Raw genomic sequence first — 26944 nt, forward strand, 5'->3', positions numbered from 1 at the left:
CTTTTTTTTGGTGAACCAGTGACATTATTACAGTGATCAGTGCTAAAAGTATGCACTGTTTCTGTACTAATGACACTGGCAGGGAAGGGGTTAACACCAGGGACGATCAAAGGGTTAACTGTGTCCCTAGAGGAAGCTTTCTTACTGTGTGGGGGATGGACTGACTGGGGGATGTTCCTGCTTAGCAGGAACACAAGATCACTCTGTTCATCCCTATCAGAACGGCAATCTGCTTTGTTTACATCAGCAGACCACCATTAGGGGAATCTGGATCTGCTGATGTCTAGTAATAATCTTTTTATTCCTATTTTAGTACACGGACAGGAGATGAGGAAAACCTCAGATGATTGTCTCACTTTGTCTCCAGACTGTAAAGTAGAAGATGAGAACATCACACAGTATAGTCCAGGAGAAAACCCGACTACCTCAAATGTCCATCCGGCACCACACAGTGTAGATGGACCATCGTATTCCTCTTATCCTGAGGAACCTCAGACTGTGAGGGACGGTGCCGTCCTTTCAACAGATAAGAGGTTTTCCTCTACTGAGTGCAGGAAGGGATTCCAATTTAGATCCACTCTTAATGAGCATCAAAGATCTCACACAGGGGAGAAGCCACATACATGTCCAGAGTGTGGGAAATGTTTTTTCAAAGAAGTCCAGTCTTTTCACACATCAGAGATCTCACACGGGAGAGAAACCATATTCCTGCCCTGAGTGCGGGAAATATTTTAGTTTGAAAAGCCATATTTCTGTCCTGAGTGTGGGAAATGTTTTTCAGACAAGTCCTCCCTTTACATGCATCAGAAATGTCACACAGGAAAGAAGCCATATTCCTGTCCTGAGTGCGGAAAATGTTTTGTACAAAAATCTGAATTTGTCACACATCAGAGATCTCACAGGGGGGAGAAGCCGTATTCCTGTCCTGAGTGTGGAAAATGTTTTTCACAGAAGGGCCATCTTTACACACATCAGGGATCTCACACAGGAGAAAAGCCATATTCCTGTCCTGAGTGCGGGAAATGTTTTTCACTGAAGTGTCATCTTTACAGACATCAGAGCTTGCACACAGGGGAGAAGCCTTATTCCTGTCCTGAGTGCGGGAAATGTTTTGTACAAAAGTCAGGACTTGTCGCACATCAAAGGTCTCACACGGGAGAAAAACCATATTCCTGTCTTGAGTGCGGGAAATGCTTTTCAAAGACATGCAATCTTTATAGGCATCAGAAATTGCACACGGGGGAGAAGCCACTTTCCTGTCCTGAGTGAGGGAATCGTTAGTTACTGAAGTCCTGTCTTCCTGTACATCAGGTGTATTAGGGGAAATGTCTTCTATTTGAATGTTGCTGGACATCACAGCTCTCATGTGGGGAAGAAGCACACCCTGATATACACCTCAGATATACTCCATGGCTGATCTTCATCATGTAAGAAACAGGTCATAAGGAGATCAGAGATCACCAAAGACATGTGTCAGAGCATCAGTGAATTAATTAAAAATATGACATAAGATTTCAGGATTTAAAGCGGGGTTCCACCCAAATTTTGAACAATATCTGTATGTATTCTCTTCCTTGCCTAGATGCTGACATGCCGTTTAAAAAAATTTAAATCGCCGTAATTACCTTTTATTTTTCTATTCTTCTTTGCAATTCCTGGTTCTCCTCCCGTGGGAGTAGGCGTGTTTCTAGCCTCTCCCAGACTCCTGGGAGCTAGTCTCAGGCTTCCCAGGATGCCACTGAGCATGTGCGGGAATGAGCAGTGAATGCTGGGAGCACAGCATTCACCACATCCAGGAAATAAATGCTTGTGGGCTTCAAATGCCCACAATGAAGATGGAAACCGCCTGCAGTGAATAATATAAGTTATTCTTTCCGACGAAATCTGACACAGGCGGACATATTACACACAATATGTGAGTATGTAATGCTGAGAAGAAAAGTTTGTGAATGAACTAAAAAAAAAAAAAAACGATAGATAGGTGGACCCCCGCTTTAATAAGTTGTGGACAGGCCAAAATATTAAGGGCTCTTTCACACGAATGGTCCTCCTGACGGACTCCGCTTTGCTCAGTGGAGTATCGATCCACTAATCCCCGCTGAGCAGGCGAACGACAGGTCTGTCTATGCTCACTGTGCAGAGATGGACCTGTCAGAGTCTCGTTCTCCTCTATGGGGAGATAAAATTGGACCGCCTGTCCGTTTTCATATGATCCTCCAGATGGATGGAAACTAGGGTCTCCGTCCATCTGGATTTCACGGACAGGAACGGATATCGGCGATTGTCAGCATACATTACCGCTGACATCTGCCACTCCATAGAGGTGAAGCGTGCAATCAGGTCTGCCTGAATAACTGACAGATGGACCTGATCAGGAAAGCCTGTGTGAAAGAGGCCTAAAGGGGTTAATTCCAGGTCTGAAGTCATGCAAGTGTCACGCAAAGATATTCTGGTTTTTCAAAATTGGCTGGGGGTCTGTAAACAAGCCTGTTTGCAGAACTGGTTAGAAGATCAATGAGTGTGTACTTTCTTTCCCACCTGTCGTCTCTGAGAAGCTGTTTTATTATTTACAAATAGAACTTGGGTAATAAGCCTTGAAACCAGCAAACATCAACTGACTTTCCATGGCAAAATACACAATGTCCAAATAGAATATAAAGATAAGCCCCGATCGATGCTTACATGAAGGAGGAGTATGAAGGCACTATGTATATTCAGATGGACACAAATGATGAGTAAGGGTGGTTATACACCGCTCAGCCATACCATTATGACCACTGACAGGTAAAGGGAATATCTCGTTACAATGGCATCTGAAAGTTGGTGGGATATATTAGGCAGCAAGTGAACATGTTGTCCATGAAGTTGATGTAGTGAAAGCAGAAAAAAAATGGGTATCGCAGTTTGTTGTGTACGGGGCTGTGAAGCCCATGGTGACCCATGTCCACAGCCAAAAGCTTCTACAATGGCCACATGAACATCAGAACTGGACTAGGAAGCAATGGAAGAAGGTGGCCTGGTCTGATGAATTACATTTTCTTTTGCATCATGTGGATGGCCGGGTGCGTGTGCGTCGCTTACCTGGGGAAGAGATGGCACCAGGTATAAGAAGGCAAGTCGGTAGCGGCAGTGTAAAGTTTTGTGCAATGTTCTGCTAGAAAACCTTGGGTCCTGCCATTCATGTGGATGTTACTTTGGTGTACATGCCTCAACAGGTCAGGGTTGTTTAAGCAAAAGGGGGCCATACTCAATATTAGGTGGGTGGCCATAATGTTATGGCTGTACGGTGTATAGTGACCAGCCATTGTCTCAGCTCTGAGAAAGATAAACACAGAGCGAGACCCCTCACAAAAAGAAACAATTTTTTCTGCAACAATTTCAGCTAAGGACATTCATATAATATAAAGTCACTTCACAATCTTTATATTGCAAATCATTAAGGCCCTGTGTGAGATATATACAGTGTGTATATATATTAGACATGTGCATTCGTTTTCGTCTGAATGCATTTTCGTCCGAATTTCGGGTATTTTCGTTATCGTTTTAACAAACAAAAATGAACGTGCAGAATCCGAAAACCGAAAGAACTGACATGAAGAAATGTTTATTTTCGTTTTCGTTGCGACAACAGTTCGATATAGATAGGAGATTCGACATGACGCTGACAATAGTGATCTGTGTCCATCGAACCTGTGGTCGAATGTGCCTAACCTTTGCTCTATTAGTCCAAGATTATTCTACATAGAGAGAAAAGATTTGACATAGAGAGAAAAGATTCGACATAGAGAGAAAAGATTCGACATTATAGAGACAATAGCAAAAAAGGTTGATTGTGCCTAACCTAACTCTATTAGTCCAAGATTATTCGACATAGAGAGAAAAGATTCGACATAAAGTTTTGACGAAGCAATCGCCGCGAGTGGACATTTATGGTCAAATGCTCCGCCCATAGGCTATAGAAGAATTCTAATGTTGGTTGACTAGTAATAATAATTAATAAATATAATTACTACTAGTGTCATACAACATTAGAATTCTACTATAGCTTGTAGGTGGAACATTTGACCGGAAATGTGCGATTGCGGCGTCGTACAGTTTAGCTGCTCCGTCGAATCTTCTTAGAACATTCGACAGACACCATAAGCCTTCAATGACAGATTTGACCTTAATTATATCGGATTTTCGGATGAATGCATTTTTTTAACGAAATTAAATAAATAAAAACTAATTTCGGGAGTAACTAAATACATTTATATTTCGGACGAAAATGAAATTCCAAAACAAAATATTTCAGTGTGCACCTGTCTACTGTGGGGCATCCTCAAACGGAAGGAGCAGGAGCGCAAGGTCTCCAACATCCACCAGCTCTGTGATATCGTCATGGAGGAGTGGAAGAGGACTTCAGTGGTAACCTGTGAAGCTCTGGTGAACTCCATGCCCAAGAGGGTTAAGGCAGTACTGGAAAATAATGGTGGCCACGCAAAATATGAACACTTTGGGCCCAATTTGGAAATTTTCACTTAGTGGTGCACTCACTTTTGTTGCCAGCGGTTTAGATATCAATGGCTGTTGTAACGATATCACGTATGGGACATGAAACGCTATAGCTAGCTGCCGTGTTGTTTGGAACGCAACCATGATAGCTTGGCTAACCGTGTACATTACAGAGAAATCTGAACTCCCTCCTCCCTCCTCCCTTGTCTTAGGAATTCAAAGCTTTTAAAATTTCAAAGGAAAGAAAGGTTATCTCAACAGAAAACAGAACCAGGCTAGGTCAGTAAAAACAGCCTGTTAAACTGACAGGGTGTTCAGGCTTGTCGTAAAACTGTCACCCTCTCCCTTCAGAGCCCTTTCACATTGGGGTGGTTTGCAGGCGCTATTACGCTAATAATAGCGCCTGCAAACCGACCCGAAAGTGCTGCTGCTTTCATTCCAGTGTGAAAGCCCCGAGGGCTTGCACACTGGAGCGATGTGCTGGCAGGACGGTAAAAAAAAGTCCTGCTAGCAGCATCTTCGGAGCGGTGAAGGAGCGGAGTGTATACCGCTCCTTCACCACTCCTGCCCATTGAAATCAATGGGACGGCGCGGCTATACCGCCGGCAAAGCGCCTCTGCAGAGGCGCTTTGCGGTGGTATTTAACCCTTTCTCGGCTGCTAGCGGGGGGTAAAACCGCCCCGCTAGCGGCCGAATACCGACGGTGAAACACCGCTAATAATAGCGGCGTTTTACCGCCGACGCCGCCCCAGTGTGAAAGGGCTCTCAGAGAACTAGCAGGCCCGGTTGTAAATGTCTGAATACACATAAAGCTTAAAACAGTGGAATAACTATGAACAGCATGTTTCATAACTTCCGACTTCGTAATAGCAAAGCCATAATATGGACAGATTTAGTTTCCTCAGATAATTTGTAACTTTTCAAGTCCAGACACCCCTATGTCAGGTCATATGGGAAACCACTGGCACCCCTTATTCCTTCTACATGGAATAGACATGGCATGTTTATATTTGTTTTGAAGGAAATCTCAAGCTGAACAATAATATGGATATTTGCAGTCTATAAACAGTAGAAATGCAGAGATATGAATATGTATCACAAAGTGTACCTGGGACGTGGTCATAAGTGTAGACACCTCCCAGCAACCAACCCCTAAACATGATGACCAGGTGATTGGTCATTGGTCGCTGTCAACACCCCCTTTGATTTAACAGAAAAGAGGAGATGCCAAGACAATGGTCAGTTCTCCTTTTACCATCCAAGAAGGAACATCTGCCAAGTTGAGAACCGATTACCCAGCTCATCAATCGAACTCTGATCAACCCTCGGACACTAATTGCAAGTATTCTTCCTTCCCAATTCTACCTTCTTTCTTTGTGGCTGTATATTGTCTTTATCTTTTGAAACATCTTTTTTCTGTAAATGTTTTATTTGCTCCAACTTTGACCTTTTCATAATAAACCCTTATGTTGAAAAGTGTTAACCTTGTCTCTAAAGCTCTTAATGCAAGCTATAAACGAACCGGTCTCTTGAAGGGCGCTACTGTTGTAGAGTAAGACTCTGAGCAGACCTGTCTGTGGTGGCAGTGTGTGTGGCAGACGCTTATTTTAAAATTATAGTTGGTATTGCTAAAATTACGAGTCTCGGTCTTTTAAATGGGGGTGGTGGCAGTTAAAGGGTTAATTGTGTAATTAGCCCAGTGACAATCACTCTTAGGCTGCTCGCACCTAGATTGTGGTCCCGCAAGCTGGAAAATCTTTGTGCTGGGCGCAGCTGAGAGTGGCATTGTTACATAAGTGACAGCGTGGTGTGAGGTTGGCCGGTCCTTCGTCGCAAGTTAGCGAGGAGGGCAGGGATCTGACACCCGCGTTCATCACAGCTGCGTGTTGAGTTATTTTGAGGTGAGAGCAAATTTACACTGTTATACAAGCTGTACACTCACTACTTTACATTGTAGAAAAGTGTCATTTCTTCAGTGTTGTCACATGAAAAGATAGAATAAAATATTTACAAAAATGTGAGGGGTGTACTCACTTTTGTGAGATACTGTATATATATATATATATATATATATTAGAAATATCACATGGCCACGCCTGTTATCATGAGAAAGTGAACATTCCTATACCAGATTATTTTTCACATTTTAGAACAAACATTCCTCCTAGAATGACACCTGGTGGCTAAGAGAGGCAATGCTTGAACAAACAACGTGTAAATATTTAGCCGCATGAACCAATGAAAAGAAGTTCCACCTTCTGGGCTAGGCTTATTAAAATTTTTATGAGCGTATTGTTCAGAACTGTATATAGGACAAGTGTAGGAAGCCATTGGGATCACTCCTAATCCAAGACAGACAGATCACACATCCATCCAGAGAGACACTCATCATCACGCCTCACCATCTGACACCTCAGGTACGCCAAGACGCAGCTTCACCCTAACGAGACACCATTTTGGAAAAGCAGCCATTTTAAAGGGTAAATATTATACATTGGCATTTTAATAATTCACTGCTTAGCTTGATATGCATATTGATTGATTTCTTGTGATACCTAGATTGCTGTTCCCGATATCATAACCGTTCAAATTTATTTTTAATTCTATTTTTGTTTTTCCAATTTTAATTATTTTCTGTTTTTGTGCTATAGTTGTGCACCCTTTTTACGTAATTTAACACTTACTCCTCCTGCAGGAGAATAACTGTTGGACTTCGTAAAAAACACAGACTATTGTCTGATAGATACATATATATGGTTATTTTGTCCATGGTGAGAAATTAATCATTGGTTTTATTCAAATACATAGCGATATACATATTACTGATTATTGCATACGATTTTGTTATTTTTATGTAAGATTGTTGTCTATGTCCATCCACTAATCTAACTATTTATTGTGAATATGTTTCTTAATAAATAAATATTCATTTCCATATTTCGGCTGTATTCAAATCGATCGATTGTGTTCTTAAAGATCTCTGCTTTGGTCTAAAAATTACTCAACATAATTAATCATTCAGGCAATTCCTGACGCAAACTGATAACACATGGATGAAGTGTTGTACCGTGTTGGTCATTGATAGCAGTAAAAAAATAAAAATTGATTCATTACCTTTTGTTGGCTGAGTCATTGTTGTGGTGTAATCTTGTGGGTGTACAACCACTTTTACCTACAGGTAAGCCTATATTAAGGCTTACCTGTAGGTGCTGGAATTTTACTAAAAAGATGAGTGCCGGTGACTACGGCGCATGTGCCCTTTAGAAAGAACACATTGTGCCGTTCCTATTAGGGGTCAAGCCATGACTGGCGGCTCCCGCGCGCATGTGTGGGAGTGACGTCACATGGCTCCGGCCAGTCACAGAGCCGGAGTTCGCGGACCCGGAAGGAAGAGGGCGAAGATGGAAGCTCCCTGCTCGTGGGGACAACGGCGACAGCGCAGGCTTCTGTGTCAGGTAAGTGACACATAATGGGCTACTATACGATGCATAGTAGCCCATTATGCTTTACCTCTCCAGGTTAATAAAGAGGAAGTAAAACCCACCAGGGTTTACTTCCTTTTTAAAGGTCTATTTTAAAAAAAAATTTGTTGGAGGAAAGTGGCACAACTTTGCCCAGCCGTAGGAATTGATGGCCATATTCTCTGAAAGGCTCCATGGCAGCATACGTTTTGGTAGCTCTGCCCTTTCTCCTACCCTATAGGACATGGGTACTCAACCTGTGGCCCTCCAGCTGTTGCTGAAATACAAGTTCCTTCAGGCATTGTAAGACTGACGGTTACAAGCATGACTCCCAAAGGCAGAGACCCGATGGGAATTGTAGTTCCGCAACAGCTGGAGGGCCACAGGTTGAGAGGCCATGAATTTTGAGAAATTTGGAGAAAGAGACCATGTTCCTTTTTTTGTCCTCCTCATAGGACCCTTGATGCTTGGCGCTTTCCTTACCTTTTTGAAAGTATCAGCGGTTGGGTCCTGCAGCATCCAGGAGCCTTTCAGCTTTTGTGCTGTGGCTGCTCCATGCAGGTTATAGCTGTAGAGGGCAGTATCTTCCTTACTGTACCTTTGCCTGCATTGTCCGTCCTTCTGTGGGCCTCTTAAAGCTGTACACTCCTTATCTTGTTGCGTTTCTTACTGCCAGCTTTTAGCCAATATGTGTGCTTACTGTTTAGAACCAAGGATTGTCACTTTATCTTTGTGGTCAGCCATTGCCAAGAAGGTAAGGGCAGTTTTGTCAGATAAGTCTTTTAATTCAGGTGTATGGGAAACTGACTAATGAGCACTTGCTATTAAGTCCCTCCAGATCTGCATGCATTATCCACGTGAGCGGCAGAAGGTTTTACCCCCTGCTTTTTTCTCTCAGAGAATTGGTGCAGGAACTACCCCTCTCTGAGTCCTCCTTTAACTCCACCCACTACCCACCTCTGAGCACCATTCCTTGGTTCCACCCCCAACCAACCTCCCAGTACTGCCCCAAGTATCATTTTGTTGTGTTAAATAATTTCTATGGCATACAAATATGCCCCCAGCAACAATAGACCCCAGCAGCAATAGATCCCTCACACAACAATAGACTGCCCGAGAAACAATGGACCCCACCCCAGCAACAATAGATCCCTCACAAAACAATAGACCCACCACAGCAACAATAGAGCCCCCCAGAAACAATAGTTCCCCCACACAATAGACTCCCCAAACAGCAACAATGGACCACCTACAACAACTTACCACCCCCAGCAACAAAAGAACATTAGACCCCCCCCAGCAGCAAAAACAGATCTCCCAGCAGCCAGAAACAATTTACCTTGCAACAACGAACCCTCATACAAAAACAGATCCCCACCAGTGACAATAGATCCCCCAGCAGCCAGCATCAATAGACCCTCCAGCACACCCCACACCCCTTGCTATTACATACATTTAGTGCTGGAAGTGCCAGAACTGCGTCCCCCCACATTCCCACTGAAAAAAAGCTCTGACAATCACATAAGTATAAGTAAGCGGCATTTAATAAGCTGCAGAAAGAAAAAAAACAAAATAAGAAAAAGGTTTTCTTATTTTTTTCTTCTTAAAGTGATTGCAAAGTCTTTTTTTGTTGTTAAATAACAAACATGTTATACTTACATACTCTGTTGCAGTGGATTTGCACAGAGCAGGCTGGATCCTCCTCCTTCTGTACTTCTGGCCCCTCCCTTCTGTCGAGTGCCCCACAGCAAGCAGCATTCAGACATGGAGCTGCCGTTCAGCCCTGTCCCCCCTCTCTCCCCTGATTGGCTAACTGACTTTGATTGATCGCCACGGGAGCCAATGGCGCTGCTGCTGTGTCTCAGCCAATCAGGAGGGAGAGTCCCGGATGGCCGAGGGATTTGTGGACATCGCTGGACAGAGAGGGGGGCTCAGGTAAGTATTGGGGGGTTCTGGGGAGACTGATACACACAGAAAGATTGTTATCTTAATGCATACAATGCACCTTCTGCCTTTACAACTCCTTTAATATTTAAAGTTTTTTGGTATCTATTTACTTGGAGTAACATCATATTTTATATTTTACCCCAAAAAATTGGGTTATATATTGTTTTTGCATTAAAATTAATTAAAGTATATTTTTTCCAAAAAATCGCGTTTAAAAAAAACGCTGTGATAAAAAAGATGCAACACTCTCTAGCCACACGCTGATTGGGCCATAGTAAAAATGCATCATTATTTTGATGTTAAAGAACTAGGCTATGGCAGCAGCTAACTGCCATAACCCCGTATTGTCTTTAACTATGGCCGGTTCTTTTTCACATAAAAGTGATCCAGCGGGTGGATTCACCATGGAATCATTTTTAGAAGCGGTGGGAGGGGTGCACTGGCTTACCTGATCCATCGGTAAAGCTCAGGAGTCATCCGATGCGGCCGTTAGCTGGGCTATGAGAAAAGTGAGGCCAAGATGGCCGCCACTTGTCTCTATGCCCTTGGAGGACTGGAGCAACGCCTGACGTCATTGTGCTCACAGTCTCCTCCTAGTACTCACAGTACCTTCAATACACACAGTACCTCATTAGTAGCCGTAGCACTCTCAGTACTTACAGTGCTCCCAGCACTTACAGTCCCCCATTAGCACTCACAGTGCCCACTCAACACACAGTGCTTCCTTGTTGTGACAGGTTCTCTTTAATGAGACATAAGAGGTCTACTAGAACAGATGTTCGCTGGTCTCCCTCCCCTCTACATGGCAACATCTACCATACCCGTACTGGGCTCACAGGTGGAATAGTGGAGATGGGACAAACAGTGGGTGATGAGCAATGAAAGAAGAACCACTTCAATCAGTGGTCAGTGTAGTGGTCCCCTACATTGGTGAGCAATGGGAGGAGGAACCCCATATATCAGTGGTCAGTGTAGTAGTACCTTACATTGGTGACCAATGGGAGAAGGACCCTCTTACTGTATATCAGTGGTCAGTGTAGAGGTCCTTTAGATTGGTAAGTAATGAGAGAATGATCCCCTGATATCAGTGGTCAGTGTAGTGGTCCCTTTCATTGGTGACCAAAGGGAGAAGTAGACATGTGCATTTCTTTCAGATTAATTTTTCGGATGAATTTTCAGAGATTCGGATGTATCCAAATTTCCAAATGGACACAGTAACGAATGTCAACCAAAAAAAAAAAACTGTTATAACAAAATTAACTAATGTATTTGTTTAATTCACATTCATTGTGAATAGCTTGTTGTTAAGGAGCCGGCAGCCCCTGTGTCCTTAACAACCATGACTCAATTGCTGTCAGCAGTATTCCCCGCTGACAGCAGAATGTACTGTAAACAAAAGATTTGCCGACATTAAAAAAAGAAGAAAAAAAAAAGTGTGGGGGTCCCCCTCAATCCATACCTGACCCTTATCCGAGCCGCATAAAGGGGAGCGGGGGTGCTCGCTTGCCCTGCACGATATGCTGACCCACATAAAAAAAAGCCATGACCAATTTTGTTGAGAAACACCATATGACAGCCTTTTGCTGGTAGGTAAACATGGGGGGGGGTCACACAGTGATGTCACCAGGTGACCATGCCCCCCTATGATACCATGGACTGGGGTCTCTGAGTGATGTCATGAGGGCATGGTCACCAGGGAACCCCGCCCCCATGTTTACTTACCTGCAAAGGGCTGTCATTCGGCAAGTGTCTCTCGGCGGGACCGGTCGTGTTCGTCATTCATCGCGATTGATGCTGCATGGATTTACATTGGGGGACTTGTTTTTATTAATTTATTTTTTTGATAAAGGACTTGACAAAAACTGTCTTTGTGTTTAATTTACTTTTGAAATTTTTTTGTGTGAATGAGAAGGGGTACTCATTCACATGGGGGGAGGGGGCGGGCTCTGAGGGCCCCCCTTGTTAAACCTCCCTCCCCCAAAGCACCCCCCATATTGGGCATGTGGCCTAGTATAGTTCAGGCGGGGGTGCTTGCTTGTCCCACCCCCTTTCCTGGCTTGCTGGGCTGCATGCTCGGATAAGGGTATTGTATGGATTGGGGGGGGGCCCTACACCATTTAAAAAAAAAATTGGCTTGAGGTTCCACTTAAAATACATACCAGACCCTTATCTGGTATGGGTTTTGGGGGGACCCCCACACTGTTTACTGTCAGCGGTCGTCTGCTCCTTAACAACCAGCTATTCCAAATGAAATAAACAAATGCTGAAGATACAAATCTAATTCCAAAAACAAACTGGTTCAATTAATGAATAAATTCGATATTAAACAAAAATTTGAGGCCTGCACATGTCTAGGGAGAAGGTCCCTTTTATATCAGTAGTTATTGGAAGAAGGACATTCATACATCTTCATCAGTCGGACGATTCCCCCCCTTACAGATCATTGATGGCAGTTGTTACTGAGAGACAGAAATTGTTCATTACTTAAGGAACCCCTAGAAATCTTTGGAGGAACCCTGGCCGAAAAAGGCTGGACTAGGCAGTAATATATTTCTATCCCCCTTGGTGGGAGTGGAGATGACCAAGGGTTGCCACCTCATCCCTTTAAACCCGAACACACATGAATTACACAGGTTCTGTGGCTGAATAAGGTGGTCATTAAACTCACTTAGCGCCTTATCTGCATTAAATTAGCCTCAGAACCTGTGTAATTCATATGTATTCGGGTTTAAAGGGATGAGGTGGGAACCCTAAGATGACTCCATCTATAAGGATATACAGTACATACACACAGCGCAAGACCGTGTTCACACTACGAGATGTTTCCTGAGGCTGCAGTTCCTCTTAGCTCCACATGGTGGTAAACTTACTTCTGCTAACGTCAGGACAGCTCTATGGAAGACAGGAAGTGATGTCAGGTATAAATAGGAAGTTCCGGGTGAGAGGTGAGTCGGGAGGAAGTAGAGAGGAGACATTGCTGGAAGTGGCAGTAGAGGAGGTAATAAGATCTTATTTTCTATTTACACCCAGTAACCCCTCGTCATGTCTGTCCTCTTCCTCCATAGTCACTGTGATGTCTTTTATCTCCAGCAGATGATGATACACACATATATAGTGTGGAAACCTAGAATAACCCCTTCAGGGTCAGAACATTTCCATACTTACGGGGCCGGAACATTCTCTTCATTTGGGACTTAAAGTGGGGTTCCACCCAAAAAAACAAAAATACATGAAAAATCCTAAAAAACAAAAAAACATTTGGATATTTTTTTAACTTACCTCTAAATGCCTGTTGCTAGGGGGTCCCTCGTAGTCTGCCCCTTCCAGTGCCTGGGCTTGTGACATCACTTCCCCCTCGGCACAGGAAGGGCTCGGCTCTGCTCCCTCCCTCCTGTCAATCATCTAGGACCCATTACAGGTCCCAGGTGACTGAGCGGCCAATCACGGCGCGCGGCGCCGCTCGCGCATGCGAAGTGGGTGCCAGGCTGTGAAGCCACAGCCCGGCGCCCACAGTTGCAATGCCGGCGCCGCTGAACGGAGGAGGAGGACGAGCGGGGCTTCAATCCCCCGCATCGCTGGACCCTGGGACAGGTAAGTGTCCAATTAAAAGTCAGCAGCTGCAGTGTTTGTAGCTGCTGACTTTTAATTTTTTTTTTTTTACTGGACCCCCTGGGTGGAACTCCTCTTTAAATTCTAGTAATATGTTCCTCTAAACAAACAGCATGGATGATTAATAGACAAGACAATGACCATGCTGACCATACATGGCCTACAAAAGGGAATTATTACTCTACACAGGCAGCCTATGGGTAATTAGCCAACACAATGATGGAGTGCAGGGGTCAGGAGTATGGAGCATAGAGCCCCTTATATTGCTGGTCAGTAGGAAGAAAACATTCCCCAGCCTGCCATGAAGAAAATGTTTCATCATTAGTGTCAGTGGGAGGAAAATACAGAAGGTTCTGGGGAAAGTAGAGTAGCTGAGGGGGTATTGAGGTTGAAGGATTTTGGGGCCCCTGAGGAGGTCGTGTAGCTGAAGGACTCTGTGCCCTTGATAGGGTTGGTGGGCAGAAGTGCTCTGAGGGAAGAGGAGATTGTAGGGCTCATAGGGACTCTAAGGTAGGGAGGGTGATCTTGGTTTATGATGATTCTCCCACCTGAACTTACTTTTACAACTCCTGCCAGGAAAGGAAGGCAACTTTCATCTTCTTACCATCTCAATGGTACCATCTTCAAGGGGTGAAGAAAAACAGTCCTTCACCCCTTGGTGGGCACTCATTCTTAGAGGAGGTTTGTTTGTAGAGCATTGTGTTAGGGGTGGCCAGGGATCAGTGCCGTGCATCTGGGGGAGGTAGTCCAATACTTTCCAATGACACAGGCTTTGGCAGTGCCCAGTAAGGATGGGCTTGGGCGTGTTCGCACACTCCAATTGCAGAGCCTGCCAGGAAGTCGGCACGGCGCTGCGCTAATCACGGGCAGTGATGTGCGGCTGCAGAGATTGGGAAATGTCTCACTGCCTGTGATTAGCGCAGCGCCGTTCCAACTTCCTGCTCGTGGAGTGTGTGAACACTCCCGAGCCCATCCTTAGTGCCCAGTGCTGGAATTCAGAACAATATAGAAAGAGTGCTGCGCAAATAAAAGTCCTTAAATAAACATATAAAAAATGTAGTGGCAGGATAAGAGGACAGGAACCACCAGTGACAATATACAGGCTGAGATAGATATCTGGATGGTGACTAATATCCCTCCACCGGGCTTGGATGGCCCCTCACCTCAGATATTCGACCTGAAACAGGTCACACCACTTGTATAATTGGATGGATCAATCTGTATAGTTGGTAATTACTCCTTCACCCCCTTCACCTCCCAGCACTCAGTATAATTGCAACAAAGTAGCCCATGGTTAGTGAGTCCTCTGCTATCCATAGAATGGGAGATCCAGCTGGATTATACTGAGTGCTGGGAGGTGAAGGAGGTTAAGGAGTAATTACCAACTATACAGATTGATCCATCCAATTATACAAGCGGTGTGACCTGTTTCAGGTCGAATATCTGAGGTGAGGGGCCATCCAAGCCCGGTGGAGGGATATTAGTCACCATCCAGATATCTATCTCAGCCTGTATATTGTCACTGGTGGTTCCTGTCCTCTTATCCTGCCACTACATTTTTTATATTTTTTATATGTTTATTTAAGGACTTTTATTTGCGCAGCACTCTTTCTATATTATTATGCTTTTGAGGTATTTTTTGAATTGACCTTAGTGCCTGCTTGCATTAACCTTGCTATGTCCATATTAGTCAGCGCTGAATTTAATTATACTGTTTTTTCTGGAATTCAGAACACCATAAACCCATTGTCACGCTGTACAATGTCCTGAATACTGCAGCATACATGGCAACCAAACCCCTCCCCTCTGCTGTCCTTCTCCTACCCACATCGGGCCGCCATTGGCGAGAAGAGGACAGATTTCTCCCCCACAGCTCTCTACTCCAGCAGCCCCATCCTCCTGCCATCCAATCCAATCCCTTCTCTTACTGCAGAGAGTGACAGTGATATCAAGCCTATCAGTCAGCAGGCTGCCGGAGATTGGAGCCTCGCAGACCAAGTTCTGGCAATTATCCTGATTAGCTGCCAACTCTGTCCAAAATTCAAACGCAACAGAAAAAAGAGAATTTCTGATCCAGCAGGCCATGAGAGTCCCAGGTTCTCGAAAATGTAGCAAATACCAAACAGTTCTAATGAGAACAGAACTTTATAAATGTATAGCAACCTTCCTGTTACCCCCCCCCCCCCCCCCACCTCACATCCACATCCTATTATCGGATGACCAATACCATCTAAATAATTCTTACTTTGATTTCCCAAAGTTATCCGTCTACAAGGAAACCTGTATAGATCAAATTACGGCACAAATGAGGATGGAGAATCAGCCGCCCTTCACATCACCGGGTAAGAGGAGACTTTATTGTAAAGGAGAGAGCAGTACGGAGGGTCCACCTAGATCCCCCATCATCTGATAAACACATAGAAGCAATGGGGTTGATTTACCAAGAGCAAATATACTGAGCACTGCAAGTAAAGTTAGTAAATGAGGTAAAGCTTCACTCTGCAAAGAATACTCAGTCACATGCAAGGAAAATACTTGATTGGACTTGTACTTGATTGGATTCAAAACTTCCCCTCAGATCTAGAGCAAATGCACATGAAGTGCACCTGCAGTGCACAGTTTATTTGCCTTTAGTAAATCAACCTACCTATATTCAGTCAGTGCTTGTGTTTCTTACAGATGGATCCAGTAATGGGAACCCACCAGAGAGATGTCCCCGTCCTCTGTATTCCCGGGATTCCACACAGGAAGGTCACATCATCCCTCACCATCATCAGGTAGATGAGGAACAATCACTGATAGTATCATTAGGATCTGTACATTATCAGCATTGTTTCCATTGATGTCATTTTTATTATAGAGTGGAAACCTGAGCGATTCTAAAGTTGAGGTTAAAGACGAGATAAAAGAGGAGGATGATAAGAATGGGGTGATGGAGGAGTTGGAGTCTCTAAAAGGACACAAAGATCTGTACCTGGACACCATGGTGGAGTCATCCAGATACAGAAACCCACCAGAGAGATGTCCCTATCCTCTGAATTCCACACAGGAAGATCACACCATCCCTCATCATGATGAGGTAGATGATTAACAATTACAGGTAGTTATGATCTATACACAATATCTTTGTCACAATCAATGTTTTATTATATATTTCAGAGTGTAAACCTGAGGGATGATAATGTTGTTGTTAAAGAAGAGTATAAAGAGGAGGATGAGGAGTATGGTGTGATGGAGGAGTTTTCAGAAGGACACAAGGATATAATGGAGCCACCAAATACCAGGAACCCACCAGAGAGATGTCCCCATCCTCTGTATTCCTGGGATTCCACACAGGAAGATCACACCATCCCTCACCATCATCAGGTAGATGAGGAACAATCACTGATAGTATCATTAGGATCTGTACATTATCTGCATTGTTACCATTGATGTCATTTTTATTATATATTCAGAGTGGAGACCTGAGTGATTCTAAAGTTGAGGTTAAAGCAGAAGAAGAAGAGACGTATGTGAGGGATGGTGAGCAGTCTATGGAGGAGGATGGAATAACGGGGACATTTATAGAGGAGGACACTCCTACAGAGATCAGCACAGGTGGGTCATTAGCACTAAATACATTCCTCTGTCTGTAGCTGTAACATACATGTGAACGTAGATGTAACAGTAGGGCAGCTTTGCCAGTAGCTGTGATGTGATCTGTAGAAGTGTAGTGTAATTGTAGATATAGTTTAATTCTATGGTATTAACTGGTAATCAATCATAGACATACACTATATTGTCAAAAGTATTGGGACGCCTGCCCTTACATGAACATGAACTTTAATGGCATCCCAGGTTCAATATTGAGTTGGCCCACCATTTGCAGCTATAACAGCTTCAACTCTTCTGGGAAGGTTGTCCACAAGGTTTAGGAGTGTGTTTATGAGATTGTTTGTTTGACCTTTCTTCCAGAGGATGTTGGACGAGAGAGCCTGGCTCGTAGTCTCCTTTCTAATTCTTCCGAAAAGTGTTCTATCGGGTTGAAGTCAGAACTTTATGCAGGCCAGTCATGTTCCTCCACCCCAAACTTGCTCATCTGCACTATATATCATTTGTTGGAGGGGGGATTATGGTGTGGGGTTGTTTCTCAGGGGTTGGGCTTGGCCCCTTAGTTTCAGTGAAGGGAACTCTTAAGGCGTCAGCATACCAAGAGATTTTGGACAATTTCATGCTCCCAACTTTGTGGGAACAGTTTGGGGATGGCCCCTTCCTGCGCACCAGTGCACAAAGCAAGGTCCATAAAGACATGGATGAGCGAGTGTGGGGTGGAGGAATATGACTGGCCTGCACAGAGTCCTGACCTCAACCTGATAGAACACTTTTGGGATGAATTAGAGCAGAGACTGTGAGCCAGGCCTTCTCATCCACATCAGTGCATGACCTCACAAATGTGCTTCTGGAAGAATGTTCAAACATTCCCATAGACACACCCCTAAACCTTGTGGACAGCCTTCCCAGAAGGGTTGAGGCTGTTAGGGCTGCAAAGGGTGGCCAACTCAATATTGAACCCTAAGGACTAAGACTGGGATGCCATTAAAGTTCATGTGTGTGTAAAGGCAGGCGTCCCAATACTTTTGGTAATTTAGCGAATTATATGCACTGCCCATTTTTGGGGTATGAAATTGTAGCGGTGTAGTTGCCACTAGTAACAAACATCCACCATATGACCCCGCTGCCAGACTCCATACATCACTTGCAGAGACAATGAAAAGTCATTTGCTGTGTTTTGTTTTTGTTTATTGGGGGGTACAACTTGGTTGGGGAAAGGGGTACATGGGATGCCCATAGAATAGTTCACTTTGCCATCATATTTAGAGATTTTTTTACAGATTAGAACTTAGTATGAATCTGAAGGATTGATGTACATGTTTTAACAAATACAGTCTTTTCCCTGCATCACCATGCAGACTATTGCTCCTCCTCTGCTTAACTCCCTCAGACTATTGCTTCCAGAACTTCCTCACCCATGACCGTGTAAGGATGAGGACATCACTCTTGTCCATGTAAGGGTGATGTTCCCAGAAATCTTCTCCTCCTGCACAAACTTATGCTGTAGTTATTAGTGTAGTGTCACATCTTCTTCTTTAAGCAAAAAGGACCCACTCTGAATAATTCCTCCTGCAGACTCTGGTTGCTCACTGCTACTATGCCAGAGGCCTACAGTACCTCTCCCCGGAGGCCTAGTAGTTTAAAAGCACATACTGAGCCGTGGACTACTGTTCCCAGCTAGCCCTGCTTGCAAAATCCTGTGCACTCAGGCAACATTGATTTGACACAACTCCCCACAGTCTCTCCTCTGATCTCTGATCCAGGACTCCTTGTCATTGACCGTGTAATGATGAGGACTTCACTAATGACCATGTAGAAGTGAAGTTCCTTCACAGATCTGGGATCTACAACCCTACTATACCTCCAGTCCTCTCAAAAACTTGCACTGAGAGGAATTATAGCAATAGGTGTCCCAAGTACTTGCAGCCAATCTGCTAGCAGTACCACCAATTGATTTTAGCAGGCAAATTTCCCTACCCCAGTTGCTGAACCGTAAAAATAAATTCGGTCCCAGCCATCCACATGCTCAGCGTCTAAATGCTAGCTTGGCCAAATTGCTAGCACTGCAACTGCTGCCTTTTCAGCTGGTAGACTCTGCCCCCTTTTGTGAATTTGTGGAATGTGCTGTACCTCAGTGGCAGGTTCCAAAACGCCATTTCTTTTCACGGAAGGCCATTCTGGCTCTCTACTGGCATGTGGAAGGCAATATTTTGGCCTCATTGGACAGGGCGGTCAGCAGTAAGGTTCATGTTACTGCTGACTCATGGTCCAGCAGGCATTGGCAGGGACATTAGGCGGCACAGTGGTGTAGTGGGTAGCACTCTCACCTAGCAGTAAGAAGGGTCGCTGGTTCGAATCCCAACCACGACACTACCTGCCTGGAGTTTGCATGTTCTCCCTGTGCCTGCCCTGCGTGGGTTTCCTCCGGGCACTCCGGTTTCCTCCCACACTCCAAAGACATGCTGGTAGGTTAATTGGCTTCTGTCCAGAATGGGCCCTAGTATATGAATGGGGACCTTGGATTGAGGGTAGGGACTGATGTGAGTGTGCGATGTACAGGGTTAGGGACAATTGTAGACATGCACCCACACTCACTTGGGTTGAACTGGATGGACTGGTGTCTTTATTCAACCTTACTAACTATGTAATTACCTTTCCTTCACGGCGCATTGTGTAACTCTCCTGACAGCTGGGAAGGATGTTGGAGCTTGTCCCACCACCACGCCTGTAGTGGGGATTCTGCCACAGTTCTCTCCACCCCCTCCTCTTCTTCTTCCTCTATGGCCTCTGCAGATTTGTCCTCTGAACCAGCGGTGCTCCGTAAGCATTCAAGCAGTCAGGCTAAAAGATGCCATGCGGTGCTTGAGTTGTTCTGCCTAGGGGACAGGATCCACACTGGGGCAGAGATTCTGTCAGGCTCAGAGGTGGTTGATGCCACGCCAGCTTCAGCCAGGAATGGTTGTATGTGACAATGGCACCAACCTTCTCTCCACCCTCTGCAGGGACACTTGACCCATATTCCATGTTTGGCACACGTCCTGAATTTGGTAGTGCAGCTGTTCTTGACCAAGTACCCAAGCTTACAAGATCTCCTGAGGCAGGCCAGAAAAGTCTGTGGTAATTTCCACCATATAATGCCGGGGCTCGGCTGGCTGACATTCAAAGGAAATGCAACTTGCCCACCAACCGCCTCATTTGTGACATGCCCACCAGGTGGAACTCAATGTTGGCAATGCGGCAGAGGCTGCACACACAGGAGAGGGCCATCAATGAGTACATGTGCGAGTATGGCACCAGGACAGGGTCAGGGGAGCTTGGCTTCTTTTTGCCAAACCAGTGGCCACTGATCAAGGATGCATGCACTGTCCTGTCACCATTTGAGGAGGCCACAAGGATGGTGAGTAGCGACAATGCATGCATCAGTGACACTGTCCCTCTAGTCTTCCTGCTGGAGCACGCGCTTCGTGGAATCATGAACAGGGCACTTGAGCCAGAACAGCGGGAGGAAGAGGACTTCCTTTCCTCTTAAGGTCTCCTTTATCCAGATAGAATTCTTGCGGGCCCGCCAAACACACAGGAGGAGGATTGTGTCAGCATGGATGTAGAGGATAACACTCGGCAGCAGTCTTCAAGGGATGGTTTTCAGTCCCCAGAAACCCAAGGAGTTGTATGTGGCTGGGAGGAGGTAGTTACGGATAATGTGATCCTTAGTGACCCAGAGGACTCAAAATCAAATGCCTCTGCAAACTTACGCTGCATGGCCTTCCTGATTCTGCAAAGCCGACGACACTCCCTAGGATTTGTGTTATCAAGGAGAGGGATCATTACTGGCTGGCAACTCTTCTTGATCCACGTTACAAGGGTAAAGTTGCAAAATTCATCCTGCTTTCGCAGAGGGAGTAGAGGATGAAACATCTTCAGGAGGCCTTGAAGAAAGGTTTGTGTAACGCATTTCCAGACCCTGGGAGGTTACCATTTCCTGGTGCTGGACAACATGTTGCTGAGGCTTCGATCAATCAGAGGAAGAGCAGTGGAGAAGGTGGCTGGCTGATCGATGCCTTTAAACAATTTTTGAGTCCTCAGCGCCAAGGTCTGATCAATTCAAGCAACCATCACCAGCGTCTGCATTATATGGTGCAGGAATATCTAGGGGCAAGAGCAGACTTGGAGACCTTTCCAACAGAGCATCAACTGGGTTATTAGCTCTTGAGGATGGACAACTGGCCAGAACTTACTCAATATGCAATTGAGCTACTGGCCTGTCCTGCATCCAGCGTGCTTTCTGAACGCACATTCAGTGCTGCTGCAGGGTTTGTAATGGATCAAAGAGTGCGCCTGTCCACAGACTCCGTTGATAGGCTCACATTTATAAAAATGAATTAGTCTTGGATCAGCAGCGATCAAGCATCTAATGCTGATGTAAGTGATTGAATTTGCTATGGATCTGGGAACCCTTGAAGACTGCCTATGCTGACTATCCTATTCCTCCTCAATCTTGATGATGCTAGCTTCCAACAATATTTTTGGTTTAGGGAACCACCCAAAGGCCCAATTATTCTGCCCCTGTTTAACAGGGGCATGTAATTACAATTTTTGATATAATATTTTACAGCAGGGCCCGTTCCTGCACCCAACAAGAGTAACTGTGAGGGGTTAGTGTTCTGGCACCACCAACACCTAAGGACCAATTTTTCTACAGAGTGTAGAGGGCAGGCCTTATAGTATATATACTGCTGTTCAGAGTATATAGGGCCTAGGGGACCCCCCATGACATTTTTTTTTAATTTGGTGCGGGGTTCCCCTGAATATGCATACCAGACCTGAAGGGCCTGGTATGGATTTTGGGGGGACATCCACGCCATTTTATTTATTTTTGTTATTTTTGGTGCGGGGTTCTCCTTAATATTCATACCAGATCCAAAGGGCCTGGTAATGGACTGGAGGGGAACCCATGCCGTTTTTTTCAATGATTTTTATCTATATTGTCAGGATCTGACAATACATTACAGACGCGAGCAATTTTCAATTAAATTTTTTCCTTTAGAAACGTCATTTTGCTGTGGTACTGTTATAAACATGGGAAAAATGCGCTACTTTACAGGCAGACTAAGGAGACCCCCCCCAGGCACGATATTTAAAGGAATATTTCAATTTTATTGTTTCACTTTAAGCATTATTAAAATCACTGCTCCTGAAAAAAATGCAGTTTTTAAAACTTTTTTTGCATTGATACTTGTCCCCTGGGTCAGGACCCGGGTCCCCAAAAACTTTTTATGGCAATAACTTACATACAAGCCTTTATAATGAGCGTTTTTGATTTTTCACGTTCGTGTCCCATAGACTTCAAACGTGTTCACACAAATTTTTTGCATGTTCTGCTGCTAACCAAACCGGGGGATGTTCAGCTCATCCCTATTAATGAGGGAGGCGTCAATAACCCAATGATAGTGGTCTTCAGCATCAGTCCAATCTTTATCTTGGTTGTTCTCCCCCCATCCTCACTCTCTTACCTCTGTTGGGGCTCAGCCCCGCTGTTATTCATGACTAAACTATGGACTAAATAAGGAAGTGCAGGACTTCTTGTGTGGGGAAGATGGCAATGAGTGATAGATGGGGTGGGGACACTCATCCTATAATCCCCTCATCACTGTCACTCCTATAAAAGACAGTTCTCGTTGTTTTCTCACTCTCTAACTAAGATCCATGAATAAAGAAATTGACTGGTAGGAGATTCATAAGATCTATTTATTAGTTACCTTGCAGATGGAATATTAAAGGATACGTTTACCTTTGCAGGGAAAAAAAATGTACATTTATTATTTGTTATTGCAGGAGCCTGTAAAGCATTGCACCCATGATCAGCAGATTACTGATGCCATGCAGGTCTCCTGCAGATCTGTCAGTGTATGGGCTTGGTCATATCTCATACAAGCAAGCCGATAAAATCTGAAAAGAAGAAAGAATGAGCTACCACGCCGCTCACAGCAGCGTAGTAATTCATTGAAAATTGCTAACTGACAGCCACTAAGACTGCTGGACCTTGTAGTTTTCCATTCACAGAGTGCTGTGAAAGAGTGACACGGGTGTTTTTTTTATTTTGACAGCTGGTGGGGGAGCTGTCACAGTGGGGAGTGGGGGCCGGTGCATTTATAACACGTTAGACCCCGAATATGGGTGAACTTATCCCTTCAAGATCCTCAGAGACAAAGCTGTCTGATGTGGGCGGAGTCTGGGTTTGGGGGAACCAATCTGCTCATGTTTATTAATAATCTTTTTATCCCTATTTTAGTAGATGGACGGGAGATGAGGAAAACCTCAGAGGATTATCTCACTTTGTCTCCAGGCTGTAAAGTAGAAGATGAGAACATCACACAGTATAGTCCAGGAGAAAACCCGACTACCTCAAATGTCCATCCGGCACCACACAGTGTAGATGGACCATCGTATTCCTCTTATCCTGAGGAACCTCAGACTGTGAGGGACGGTGCCGTCCTTCCAACAGATAAGAGGTTTTCCTGTACTGAGTGCGGGAAGGGATTCCAATTTAAATGCACTCTTAATGAGCATCAGAGATCTCACACAGGGGAGAAGCCACATACATGTCCAGAGTGTGGGAAATGTTTTTCAAAGAAGTCCAGTCTTTTCTCACATCAGAGATCTCACACGGGAGAGAAACCATATTCCTGCCCTGAGTGCGGGAAATATTTTCGTTTTAAATACAGTCTTAATGTGCATAAAATAACTCATACAGGTGAGAAGCCGTATTCCTGTTCTGAGTGTGGGAAATGTTTTGTACATAAATCACAACTTGTCGTACATCAGAGGTCTCACACGGGTGAAAAGCCATATTTCTGTCCTGAGTGTGGGAAATGTTTTTCAGACAAGTCCTCCCTTTACATGCATCAGAAATGTCACACAGGAGACAAGCCATATTCCTGTCCTGAGTGCGAAAAATGTTTTGTACAAAAATCAGAACTTGTCACACATCAGAGGTCTCACACAGGGGAGAAGCCGTATTCCTGTCTTGAGTGTGGAAAATGTTTTTCACAGAAGGGCCATCTTTACACACATCTGAGATTTCACACAGGAGAAAAACCATATTCCTGTCCTGAGTGCGGTAAATGTTTTTCACTGAAGTCCCGTCTCTACAAACATCAGAGTACTCACACAGATGCAAAGCTGTATTCCTGTTCTGAATGCGGGAAATATTTTTCACAGAAGTACAATCTTTACAGACATCAGAGATTGCACACAGGGGAGAAGCCTTATTTCTGTCTTGAATGTGGGAAGTGTTTTGCACAAAAATCAGAACTTGTCACACATCAGATGTATCACACGGGGGAAAAGCCATATTCCTGTTCCGAGTGCGGGAAATGTTTTGTAAAAAAATCTGTGCTTGTCCAACATCAAAAGTCTCACACAGGAGAAAAGCCGTATTCCTGTCCTGAGTGTGGGAAATGTTTTTCACTGAAGTCCCGTCTCTACAAACATCAGAGATCTCACACGGATGAAAAGCCGTATTCCTGTTCCGAGTGCGGGAAATGTTTTTCACAGAAGTCCCATCTTTCCAGACATCAAAGATTGCACACAGGGGAGAAGCCTTATTCCTGTCCTGAGTGTGGAAAATGTTTCGTACAAAAATCAGAACTTGTCACACATCAGAGATCTCACACGGGGGAGAAGCCGTATTCCTGTCTTGAGTGTGAAAAATGTTTTGTACAAAAATCCGAACTTGTCACACATCAGAGATCTCACACAGGAGAAAAGCCATATTCTTGTCCTGACTGTGGGAAATGTTTTGCACTGAAGTCCCGTCTTTGCAAACATCAGAGATCTCACACAGATGAGAAGCTGTATTCCTGTTCTGAGTGCGGGAAATGTTTTTCACAGAAGTACAATCTTTACAGACATCAGAGCTTGCACACGGGGGAGAAGCCGTATTCCTGTCCTGAGTGTGGGAAATGTTTTGTACAAAAAGCAGACCTTGTCAAACATCAGATGTTTCACACGGGGGAAAAGCCATATTCATGTTCCGAGTGCAGTAAATGTTTTTCACAGAAGTCCCATCTTTACAGACATCAGAGATCGCACACAGGGGAGATGCCGTATTCCTGTCCCGAGTGCTGGAAATGTTTTCTACAAAAATCACGGCTTGTCCGACATCTAAGATCTCACACGGATGAGAAGCCATATTCCTGTTCTGAGTGTGGGAAATGTTTTTCACAGAAGTCCCATCTTTACAGACATCAGAGCTTGCACACAGGGCAGAAGCCTTATTCCTGTCCTGAGTGCAGGAAATGTTTTGTACAAAAATCACGGCTTGTCCAACATCAAAGGTCTCACACAGGAGAAAAACCATATTCATGTCTTGAGTGTGGTAAATGCTTTTCAAAGACATTCAATCTTTATAGACACCAGAAATTGCACACGGGGGAGAAGCCAATTTCCTATCCTGAGAAAGGGAATTGTTAGTCACTGAAGTCCTGTCCTGTAGGGATCCCACACAACCCTCGAGGTGTATTAATGCCTTGAGTGCGGGAAATGTCTTCTATATGAATGTTGCTGGACATCACACCTCTGATGTGGGGAAGAAGCACACCCTGATATACACCTCAGATATACTCCATGGCTGATCTTCATCATGTAAGAAACAGTTCATAAGAAGTTTAGAGATCACCAAAGACGTGTCGGAGCATCAGTGAATTAATTACAAATATGACATAAATTTCAGAATTTAATACTGACTGATCTAAGTTGTGGTTAGGCCAAAATATTAAAGGGGTTAATTCCAGGTCTGAAGTCATGCAAGTGCCACACAAAGACATTCTGTTTTTTCCCAATTTGCTGGGGGTCTGTAAACAAGCCTGTTTGCAGAACTGGTTAGAAGATCAATGAGTGTGTACTTTCTTTCCCACCTGGAGTCTCGAAGAAGCTGTTTTATTATTTACAAATAGAACTTGGGTAATAAGCCTCGAAACAAGCAAACATTACCTGACTTTACATAGCAAAATACACAATGTCCAAATAGAATGTAAAGATAACCCCTGATCGATGTTTACATGAAGGAGGAGTATGAAGGCACTATGTATATTCAGAGAGACTTGTGGGCACAAATGATGAGTAAGGGTGGTTATACATCAATCAGCCATACCATTATGACCACTGACAGGTAAAGGGAATATCTCGTTACAATGGCATCTGAAAACTGGTGGGATATATTAGGCAGCAAGTGAACATGTTGTCCATGAAGTTGATGTGGTGAAAGCCAAAAAAAATGGGCATTGCAGTTTGTTGTGTATGGGGCTGTGAAGTCCATAGTGACCCATGTCCACAGCCAAAAGCTTCTACAATGGTTATTTATCATCGAAGCACCCTGATCAGTGCCCATCTGCAGCCTCACCATTGCCCATCAATGCAATCTGATCAGTGGCCAGCTGCAGCCTCACCATTGCCCATCGATGAAGCCTGATTAGTGCCCATCTGCAGGCTCTCCATTTCCCATCAATGCAGCCTGATCAGCGCCCATCTGCAGCCTCTCCATTGCAGCCTGATCAGTGCCCATCTGCAGCCTCACCATTTCCTATCAATGCAGCCTGATCAGTGCCCATCTGCAGTCTCACCATTGCCCATCAATGCAGCTTCACCAGTGCCCATCTGCAGCCTCGCCATTGCCCATCAATGCAGCCCGATTAGTGCCCATTTGCAGTCTGATCAGTGCCCGTCTGCAGCCTCACCAGTGCCCTTCCAAGCACCCTGATCAGTGCCCATCTGCAGGCTCACCATTGCCCATCAATGCAGCCTGATCAGTGGCCAGCTGCAGCCTCGCCATTGCCCATCAATGC

General features: G+C 44.6%; 2 protein-coding genes across 2 annotated transcripts in view; both read left to right on the top strand.

The window, feature by feature from the left end:
• The window catches only part of LOC141121573 (uncharacterized), a 28114-nt gene extending 26845 nt beyond the window's left edge, over positions 1-1269 (top strand). Inside the window, exon 8 of the mRNA XM_073611208.1 lies at positions 738-1269. Within this exon, the coding sequence (XP_073467309.1) occupies positions 738-1269 (532 nt within the window). The remainder of the gene's footprint in view (positions 1-737) is intronic.
• LOC141121571 (uncharacterized) overlaps positions 1-26944 on the top strand; it is a 166091-nt gene that overhangs the window by 82240 nt on the left and 56907 nt on the right. The window contains exons 7-11 of the mRNA XM_073611206.1: positions 16191-16288; positions 16372-16590; positions 16671-16877; positions 16967-17108; positions 23392-25438. Coding sequence (XP_073467307.1) covers positions 16191-16288; positions 16372-16590; positions 16671-16877; positions 16967-17108; positions 23392-25438 — 2713 coding nt within the window. The remainder of the gene's footprint in view (positions 1-16190; positions 16289-16371; positions 16591-16670; positions 16878-16966; positions 17109-23391; positions 25439-26944) is intronic.

The sequence above is a fragment of the Aquarana catesbeiana genome, unplaced genomic scaffold (assembly GCF_042186555.1).
Source record: "Aquarana catesbeiana isolate 2022-GZ unplaced genomic scaffold, ASM4218655v1 unanchor225, whole genome shotgun sequence".
NCBI lineage: Eukaryota > Metazoa > Chordata > Amphibia > Anura > Ranidae > Aquarana > Aquarana catesbeiana.